Raw genomic sequence first — 10,824 nt, forward strand, 5'->3', positions numbered from 1 at the left:
TCTTATTAGATTTGTATTCCTAATAATTTAATTATATTTTATAAATACAAATGGTATATTTGTAATATTAGTACTTAGACTTCCTTTTAAATTAGTATTTCTAAATTTTATTCAATTAAGATTATATATTAATTAATTAATATTTTTTTATAGTAATTAAATTAAATAATTATATTAAATATGTGAGGGTATTTTTTTTATTTAAAAATTCACTCCTCATTCATATATTTATATAAATTATAGATATTAACTCAGTGGGATCAAAAAATTAACACTTATAATTGCAATCGGTAATATAGATGCAAATTTCACAAGTAAGTTACCTAATGAATACACTATATTTTTATTGTATGCATGTTAATTGTCAAAACACTGAGCACAATAAATTTTAATCTACTAAATATACAATAAAATACTAAAATTGTAACACCCTCCCTATAGCAACTCCGTACATTCTACTGTTCCGGTGATCAGTGTCGGTCTGGACAGCTAGAACGTCCGGAAAAATATTTAAACTAAAATGAGGAACCATAATTAACTTAAATATTAATAAGAAAAATTTAAGAAAAATTTTAGAAATAAAATACAACCAAGTTAAATGAGTCGGTGCCTTAGCGATAGGTAACCTAGTGGGAAGTTGTGATCCTCGCAAATAGAAGCCCTAAATCAGGGAGAAAATTCATAAAATAATTTTTGGGAATCAAGAGAAGAGTCATTGAGGTTTTTTTGGCATTAGAATGCCAAGAAAATGCTCAAAAAAAATTTTCAATCGGTACAGACGATTTTGGCTCAATAAGCCAAATGGAGGGCATTTTGGTCATTTCATTTTCAGAGATAATTTTTGACCGATTTGTCTAGTTAAGTAAATAATTATTATGATCTAAAATATGAATAAATATTGTTAAAAATTAAATTGAAAATGAGTGGCAAAGAAAAGAAAAGAAAATGAATTAAAATTACAATTTTGACCTCATACTTATGTCACTAAGCACTCTCACCCAATCACATTGTGACACATGTCCATAAACCACTTAAAATGAGTTAAATGGGCAGAAAATTGAAATGAAAAAACTGCACTCTTCTTCCTCATTTCCCGTCCACCATAGCCAAGAAGCTCTCTCTCCATTTTCTCTTTTAAAGCTTGATTTTCCTAAGCTTCCTCCCCACAAAACCCTAAACTCACTTTACTAAAAATCATTCCCACATCTTGGAGAAGCTAGTTGTAGCAAAAAGAAGAGAAAGGATTGAAGTTTTGTTACCTAGAAATTCTGCTCAAAGAGGTTAGTGTCCAATCTCTTATCTCTTTTACTTAATTCATGTTTATTGGCATGAGATAAGTGGAAAAGTGTAAGAAAAACAAAATAAAACTTATGTATATTCATCTCTACAATTTGGGCAGCCTAGGGATGGTTAGGGTTTGATGAATTACTTGAAGTAAAGTGTTTATGAGCTGCCCATAGCATGAGATGAGTGATTGAACATGTAAGAGTAAGTGAAATGCAAGTGTGATGCGTGAATGAACCTTGAAAATGTGGACACTTGAACAACATTAGGGTTTACTCATGTGATGGTTCATTAACCTTGTAATGGTCAATTATGACCATTTGAATGTGTATGATGAGGAAATGAAGTGAGTTGAGGCTTGGCATTTGAGTGTGGGTGAGCTGCCTTGGCTGACCTGCAGGACTAAGCATGAGTCCAGCAGGTTTGGGTAGTTATAAATGGAGTTGTAGAGGTTCAATTGGTACAAGGCCAATTGGACATGAAACTAGACACATAATGGCACAACTTTGGTATAGAAACCCTGCCCAGAAAACCAAACCAAGTTGACCTAAAAATTGCCCTAATCCGGATGACTTGCATTCTACTTGGGCAAAATGACCAAATGAACAGTATCTATTCATTTGGTCATAACTCAGTGTAGAAAGGTCTAATTGACCTGAAATTTTATCAGCAGAGAGCTGAGATATAGACCTACAACTTTCATGAAGAAACCTAACCCAAATTTTGATCATAACATGCTCAAAAAGTGATATGAAGTCACTGCACAAAATACTCTAGATTTGGTCAGTCCAGAAAATCTGAAAAGTTTACAATCCGGCCAGTTGTGGTGTTTAGGCTATAACTTGAGCTACAAAACTCCAAATAGAGTGATTCGAAAAAAGAAATGTAACTAGATATAATAAGGAACAACTTTCATGTTGACAACTTTACCAAATTCCTATTGTAAAAATGACCAATGGAACAGTAAACACGAGGCTTGAAATCTGAAAATTTTGAATAACTAGCACTAAGCTTAGAAATGGTATTAGCAACCAATACTAATAACTTTAGAATGCAAAATGTGGTATGTTGGGAGTATTAGAACCAATGTACCTATTGCTTATGCAAAAGTCAACATTTTAGTTAATTAATGAAATAAATAGTAACACCTAAACTTAAATTTCAAGAATTGTATAATTTAAAAGTATAACATGCCCTAGTACACCTAGCAAGGTTGGTTTGGATAGGTTGGCATGCCAATAGGGTTCAATTAGCAGTACTACAGATGGCATTATGCCATTCTGTGATTTTATGGCTTTTAGCCATTTTGACATTGTGATGATACTTGGTCTTATGCCTAATATTTATTACAGCTCATTAGCTGTTCTGTTGCACACCAGGAGATACATATGTGACTGATGGTGTAACGGCCCGAGGTACTTGATACCCAGTGCCAGTTTACCCGTTTATCCAGTTCAATCATCCAGTATAGTTACTTGGGCAACTAAAAATGAAAGTGGATAAATTTAATGAAATTATGAATATAACAAGTACAAAATAAATAAGATTACAATAATTATCGAAAAATTATCTGCATAAGACATCAGAACATGCACTGCATATTTATTTTCTGTTATTTCTTTTTTTATTTTATTATTGGCACCACTAAGCATTATTGCTTAGCGCGTTACTTTTGTCATGCGTAGGTTCTGGAGAGACCGACTGAGAGCCCAGTAGACCACAGACTGAGTGAGACATTCTGCAGCTCTGCATAGTATTTATGTCACCTCATCGATATCAGTGCATTGGTAGGAAACTAGGTTTCATTTTGGGTATTTTGTAATTAACTTTTATTTTCTCATGTATAATTAAGACTTATGTAATGTATTTTGATATTGATGTAAATAGTAAAAATTGTGCTTCTGAATGAAAAAGTGAATATTTTTTGATGACTTTTACATAAATATCATATGAAATGAATGATTGAGAAATGAAAATATTGTTGAAAAATATTGAGATTTTATTAATGAAATGGAGTTTAGGATTGATTGATTGAAAATTTTGGAAATGTTTTTACAGGTTCCGAAGAACTATTTTGTCCATTTTTAGCCGGTACTCTACCGAATTTTCTAAAAAATTTGCGGAACCTCAAATAAATTGATGTTTTCCATAAATAACTTAAATAAATTATACTTCACCAATTGTACTTCATAATTATGATAAAAATAAATAAGGAATGATAAAAAGGATTGAAATAAAATAGGGTGTTCCGGTACACTGTGTGACATATCTTACTCAGCTATATTGTAGATGGGTAAAGGGTGTCATAAAAATAATATAATATTAGGCGAAATTGTTTTATTTACTTTACTGTTAAGTTTTTAAGTTGATTTTTTTGTTGTTAAAAAAAATAACAAACACAAATTTGTCAATTGATTATAGAATTGAATAGATAAAATAACAAACACAAATTTGTTTTTTAGACTTTTAGTAAATAAGTTTCAATTTTTTTAGGTTATTATTTATTTTAAAAAATTAAAATAATAGATATTTAGGATGAAGTATTTAATAAGTCTAAATTTATTAAATATAATAATATTTTAATGAATTAAAAAATTATTTTAATGAGTTATATATATGATTTAGTATATATATAATTTTTTTTTTTAAATTGAGTTATGCTTTTGGATATTACATTTAAGTTTATAATTTAGTTAATATTATACATTAATAATATAACACGTAACTTTTATAAAAAAATATTGAATAAAAAATAATTTTTAAATTAATAAATATTTTTATTTATATAATTAATTAAAACAATATTAAAGTTATTATTTTAATTTAAATAATTAAATATAATATTTATAATACTATAATAATAATATATAATATATAAAAATTAATAAAAAAATTAAATCACAAATTTTTATAATAAATATAGTAATATGCAATACATATTTTAAATAAATAAATTTATCCATTTATTTTGATTCATATATTAATTATATATTTTAATTAATTTTATAAAAAATTTAATATAATAATTATTAAACTCATTGCGGCATAAAATCCAACTTACCTCACATGATATCCGACCAAACTAATCCGGTTAATAAAAATTAAGATTCCGTAGGATTAGGTCGGCACTTGTCTCGGAGATGTCCTCCTGTGCATGTCTCATGTCTGTGGTATCGCTTCACTCGTCTTTGCATAATACATAGCTAATTAAGTTAATTAGAGTCATAATTAGAGTTTTAAATTATAATAACCCGTCCCTGATTAATCATAGATAATGACCCTTGTCCTTTTATTCAATCACACCTAACCTGATCACATAATACGCGTATCACAGGGGCCTGCTGCTAAACACTCACGTAGAAACAAATCATGACCGTCCATCAGTTGCTGGAGAGTTGGTGATGCAGTAATTTGTTAAGGAGAAGGGGAGTAGCACAATAGCACAATAGTACTCCCCCCTCATTATTATTGTTGCTTCATCTGGTGCCAGATGATTTTCTAAAATTATCCTTCACCGAAGTTCGTTCTCTTTGACTGAAATTTGTCGGTGTTTTACGAAAGGGCAAAGGACAATTTAGACAATTTACATGCAGACTAATTATTTCCAGCTGAGAAAAAGATTGCTTGACATGCGCAATTGCAGTCGGAAGCGCGTGTTCACGCCAACTCTGTCTCAATTCAAATCAGATATCATCATCCGTTTGTCACAAGAGGCAAAATTGATGGGTTTTTGGTAGTTTTACTATACTATTAATTAATTAATTAATTACTTAATTAATAAAAAATTTTATTTATACACACATAAATTAATGGTAAAGGATAAATTATAATTAAAATTATGATAATTTTAATATTTTTTATTTTTATATAATTCACATTCATATATAATTGATAATTAATATAAAATTTAAAAGATTAATTCATTGATAAATATGTCTGTCTCAAAATTTTCATCACAAACTTAATATGAAATTTAAAGAATTAATTTATTGACAGATGGATCTGCCTATTTTTTTTACCACAGGCTCAACATAAAATGACATATATATATATATATATATATATATATATATATATATATATTCTTAATTTTTCCAAACTTAAATAATAAATATATATAACAAATATATAAACTTAAATATAAATATTTAATTTAATCATCATTAAATTATTTTTCATATTGAGAAAACACTGAAATTAATAATTTGAGATAAATGATAAATATAGGACATAACTCGATTATTTAATAAATGATCTTAATTATAAAATGTTATTAAACCCAAAATTTTTAAATTATAAGAGCCTAAAAGATCTTAATTATTACAATGATGGTTAGGTACTAAAAAAAATAAATACTAATAAGATTATTAAGGTCCAAAAGATTTTTTTTTATAAAAATAATAAATTTAAAAAGAAAATCAATTGTATATATAAAGAATGAAATTGAATATTTGAATTGAAACATAGTTAGAAAAAATGTTAATTAAATAAATGAATAAAAAGGGTAAAATTTGATTTTACCAAATGATTTGGCTGCTTAATTGTAGCATAGACAAGTGGCAAAATTAATCATAAGAGTGAACCATTTCAATCGTGTAAAATCAACGCTCTTCATCCAGAGCGTGGTACTGATATCCAAATAAAGAAAAAAATAAACAATATACAATTTCAGTTAAAAAACAAAGGAAAAAAACACACCGTTTTGAAGCTGAGAATTAACGGTACTAAACAGTATCAAAGGGAATCGGTCATAATTTTCCGTTTAACCCTTCCCTAAGGGCATATGAGATAGGTCGGCCATGGACGATTCTTCATCAACTCAGTACCAACCCCCCATTTATCATCCAAACGCTTTTTAGTTCTAACCGCTTCGTTTGATAAAACGTTTCACACCTGCCCTTCCTTTTCATCATTCTCGATCTGCGTTGGGTGATTGATCTGTTGTAGTGTTTGTTCTTATAACATTGGTTGGAAAAAGAGAAAAGAAGCGGCTGTTTGATTTTTATGAAGCTAAAGGTCCATTTGATTTTGACAATAGAAATTGTGTTTTGGGTGTTTGTCTGGACTGAGTGTATATTTCTTGAAAAATAAATTTTAATTATATATATATATATATATAAGAAAGACGTGCTGAGCTGTTACCATGTATTTCCTAAGTCTCTCTGTATACCACTACTCCTCGTTCTGTTCCCGTATTGCAAGCTGTAATTGAAGGAGAGCTTTTTTGGATTCATCTAGCTGGTCATAGCTCGCGTTCTGTATGCGCATCTGACTTTTTTGAGTTTCTGTTTCTCTTGGGAGCAATAGATCTCTCTGGTGTAACTTGTGTCCTTATCATGTCACCATGATTTAGAGACGCCTTGCTTTGTTGCTTCTTCTTCATCCTCAACTCGTCTTTTTTCCCCTTCCATTTTTATCTATTTCTTCTGACAGTGATATCAAAGTTATAGCCTCTTCAGCCTCTAGAGAAAGGAGGGAGAGAAAAAAAAAAGCGAAGTTTTTGGGCCATCTATAATATTTGATTGCTTGTTTTGTTGTTTTTTCGCTAGTTTTCTTTTGTTTGTGAGCGTGGTTTATTTTTATAGATCAGACTCAATAGACTAAATTTAACGACAATGGCACCCTCGTTCGATTGGTGGGCTAAGGATGGCCATAGAGGCACACCCGTGGTGGTCAAAATGGAGAACCCCAACTGGTCAATGTTCGAGCTTCAGGGTCCATCCGAAGAAGATTTCCTCATCGGTGACTCACCGTCTCGTCCCCATGACAAGTCCCGTAACAAGAACGCCAAGCAGCTCACTTGGGTTCTTCTCCTCAAAGCCCACAAGACCGCCGGTTGTTTAACCTCCATTGCCTCGGCAATTGTCTCCCTTGGCTCCGTCATCAAGCGCCGTCTCCGCTCTGGCCGCACTGATACGGATATCGAAGTTGATGGGGACGCCGGCAGGGAAAATGAGAACCCAACAGTCAAAATCCGGTTCTACTCATGCATCAAGGTGTTTCTATGGCTCTCAGTTTTACTCTTGGGGTTCGAGATGGCTGCCTATTTTAAGGGCTGGCATTTTGGTGCTCCGCATCTCCAATTGCAGTACCTGTTAGCGACACCATTTGGGTTTAAGGACATTTTTGATTCTTTGTATTCTCGATGGGTTTTGATTCGCGTGGAGTATCTCACTCCTCCCTTGCAATTCCTTGCCAATGTGTGTATTGTGCTCTTCCTTATCCAGAGTTTGGACAGGCTTCTTCTCTGTTTGGGCTGCTTCTGGATCCGATTCAAGAAGATAAAACCCATTCCCAAACAGGACGCAATTGCCGATCTTGAATCCGGCGAAAATGGCTTCTTTCCTATGGTTCTTGTCCAGATCCCCATGTGCAACGAGAAAGAGGTTAATTCATATTCACATTTTTGAACTTAAATTAAATTCTACTGGGTCACTGTTCATTTTAAGCTTGGCTTAAATTCTAGCTGGCTACTTCATTTTCTTTGAGGTTAATTTTTATTTTAACTGTTCTTGACGTTTGTTTTTAATGCGTCTTAAGGTTTATCAACAATCGATTGCTGCTGTGTGCAATTTGGACTGGCCAAAATCCAAGATTCTAATTCAAGTTCTAGACGATTCTGACGACCCAACCTCGCAATTGTTGATTAACGAAGAGGTGAACAAATGGCAGCAAGAGGGTGCCAACATTGTGTATAGGCATCGAGTAGTCAGAGAAGGGTATAAAGCTGGTAATCTCAAGTCTGCAATGAATTGCAGCTATGTCAAAGACTATGAATTTGTTGCTATTTTCGATGCTGATTTCCAGCCTGCACCCGATTTTCTGAAAAGAACAGTACCTCACTTTAAGGTATTTCAATTTGATTCTTTGTTTTTGTATTGTAGGACTTCTACTTTCTTGGACTAGCAACTATAATTATTGAAACACGGTTTGTTTAGTGTCTTTGTTAAGCATATAAGCGTACTAGTAAAAGAGGCAAGGACTGGAATTGAATGTGGATTTCTTTGTGATGAAACTACAGGAAAACGAAGAGTTAGGGCTCGTTCAAGCAAGATGGTCATTTGTGAACAGAGAGGAGAACTTGTTAACAAGGTTGCAGAATATTAACTTAGCATTTCACTTTGAAGTAGAGCAGCAGGTGAATGGTGTTTTCATTAACTTCTTTGGGTTCAATGGAACGGCTGGTGTGTGGAGGATAAAAGCTCTGGAGGATGCTGGTGGGTGGCTAGAGAGAACTACTGTTGAGGATATGGATATTGCTGTCCGTGCTCATCTTCATGGCTGGAAATTCATTTTCCTAAATGATGTTGAGGTATAATCTACACTAGTTCTTCATTAGTTCATTATTATTATTTTTGATTGGCTTCATTAGTTCATTATTAATTTATCAGAGTGAATGTTTTTATCCCCAAATTTTTTGGATAAAGGCATAGTTGAGTTGAGTTGAGTTAAATGTTTTTATCATTAATTTCTATGAATATCTCACTGATAGTAGTAGTTGGTGATTTTATATGAGAATAATAATTAGTTCCTTCATATGTTCAGTGCCTGTGTGAGTTACCGGAATCATATGAGGCGTATAGGAAGCAACAGCACAGATGGCATTCTGGACCCATGCAGTTGTTTAGGCTCTGTTTGCCAGATATCATACGATCAAAGGCATACACTTCGTGAGCTTTTATTTTATCAGTGATTACAGATTTCCTGAATTTTGTTTGCTCCAATTGGTAATTTTGTTCCTATCTGGTTCTTGCAGATTAGCATATGGAAGAAGTTCAATATGATCTTTCTCTTCTTTCTGCTCAGAAAGCTGATCCTACCCTTCTATTCTTTCACCCTATTCTGCATAATTTTGCCCATGACAATGTTCATACCAGAGGCTGAGCTACCAGCATGGATTGTCTGTTATATTCCAGCCACCATGTCATTTCTCAATATCCTCCCAGCACCAAAATCCTTCCCCTTCATTGTTCCTTACCTTCTATTTGAGAACACTATGTCAGTTACCAAGTTCAATGCCATGATCTCTGGTCTATTCCAGCTAGGAAGCGCCTACGAATGGGTTGTTACTAAGAAGTCTGGTCGCTCTTCTGAGGGTGATCTTGTCTCCTTGGCTGAAAAAGAGCCAAATCATCAAAGAGTGGCTTCAGTGCCAAATCTTGTAGAGATGAAAGAAGAACTTACGCAGGAGCAAAAGGCTCGAAAAAAGAAGCATAATAGGATATATACAAAGGAGCTGGCACTGGCTTTTCTTCTTTTAACAGCTTCAGCAAGGAGTCTCCTGTCTGCTCAGGGGATCCATTTCTACTTCTTGCTGTTTCAAGGAATATCATTCCTGCTGGTTGGTTTTGATTTGATAGGGGAGCAGGTTCAGTGAAGGATATATATGGTGGATTGTAGGGGTTATATAACTGATATAGATAAAGGCAACATCGATGCACACGAAATATGAATATTGCTGAACAGGAACTTATATGGGGAGATCATCAGTGGGCTGAGAGTGCATCCTTTTCTTGATTGGCCTCCATCCTTTAGAACCCCAATACACGATTCTGCCCAAATGTGAGAAGAAATTGAGTTTCAAGTGGACAAAAGAATGACTGCAGTTGGGTTCCAGTGAAAGAATACATAATATCAATGCTCTTGATTATATGTAAGGTGGTTTTCTTTTTCTTTTTTGTTTTTTCATTCTTTTGTTTTTGCTTCAATTCTTTTTGTAAGAGAAAAAAAATTGTTGTTAAAAGCATCAATCACGAATTTTAGTCACAGTTTTATAACGATTACAGAACTTCCCCTTGTTGCCTTTTTTGCTATAAATTGTAATCAAATTTTCAGTGATGTCCGAAACCAGAAATTTATTCTGCATCTCAACTCAGGCATGGTTTATCCAGATCCTGAAGGTATCTCAGCTCTAATGCCAACTGCCAAATTGATGACTGTCTCTCTTTCAAGTTTCTCTAAATTGCAACTTTCTGGCCATTTACCAATAACACATCACTTACACCCAATTATAGGAATTCTTGATTACTTGTTGGCCATTTTACTTTATTTTCTCAAGTGTGACTTTGCGTTTAAAAACTTCCAAGGTCTGAGTTAACGTCAGTGTTTGGCTACAGGGAAATGAATTTATATGGTTAAAATTTTAGCTCAGTGGCTACTGAGTACTGATAATATACACCCCCTCAAGTCCTCAACAACTTCCCTGCAAAACAATTTCAATCTAATGGCTAGCTTTTGGGCATTTTTGGTAGATTGGCATTAGATTAAGCTGGACGTGATTCATTATACACTAAAGTTGCTTTCCAAGACCACAGAAAACGTCAAAACTATATTGGGATGCGCATGGACATGGGAGTGTATTTTATCTGGTATTAAGGGTGGCCCCGCTCGGGAAGCCATCGATATGGACCCCTGAAATCTCCTACTACTTCCCAATTTTCACACGCAGAAATTCTCCTCATCATCACTCTATAACAACTACAATGATAATGAAAAGTAAATGGACGGGCGAGATTTCTGCGTTCGGATTAGCTACTGATC

The 10,824-nt window shown here is 33.2% G+C and overlaps 1 protein-coding gene across 1 annotated transcript; it reads left to right on the forward strand.

The window, feature by feature from the left end:
- The first annotated feature begins 6,025 nt into the window (after positions 1 to 6,025).
- Positions 6,026 to 10,061, forward strand: LOC110651566 (probable xyloglucan glycosyltransferase 12). Its single transcript, XM_021806939.2, has 5 exons — positions 6,026 to 7,670; positions 7,825 to 8,133; positions 8,306 to 8,596; positions 8,830 to 8,943; positions 9,041 to 10,061. Exons 1-5 carry the CDS (start codon positions 6,900 to 6,902, stop codon positions 9,659 to 9,661), a joined length of 2,106 nt encoding a protein of 701 aa, XP_021662631.2. The 5' UTR covers positions 6,026 to 6,899; the 3' UTR covers positions 9,662 to 10,061.
- The last annotated feature ends 763 nt before the right edge of the window (positions 10,062 to 10,824 follow it).

This window comes from Hevea brasiliensis, chromosome 2 (assembly GCF_030052815.1).
Source record: "Hevea brasiliensis isolate MT/VB/25A 57/8 chromosome 2, ASM3005281v1, whole genome shotgun sequence".
In the NCBI taxonomy this organism is placed as follows: domain Eukaryota; kingdom Viridiplantae; phylum Streptophyta; class Magnoliopsida; order Malpighiales; family Euphorbiaceae; genus Hevea; species Hevea brasiliensis.

Coding starts and splice junctions, on each gene's coding strand:
- LOC110651566 (XM_021806939.2), top strand. CDS start 6,900: ATGGCACCCTCGTTCGATTGGTGGGCTAAGGATGGCCATAGAGGCACA. Junction 8,134..8,305: donor GAACAGTACCTCACTTTAAG/GTATTTCAATTT, acceptor ATGAAACTACAG/GAAAACGAAGAGTTAGGGCT. Junction 8,944..9,040: donor CAGATATCATACGATCAAAG/GCATACACTTCG, acceptor TGGTTCTTGCAG/ATTAGCATATGGAAGAAGTT.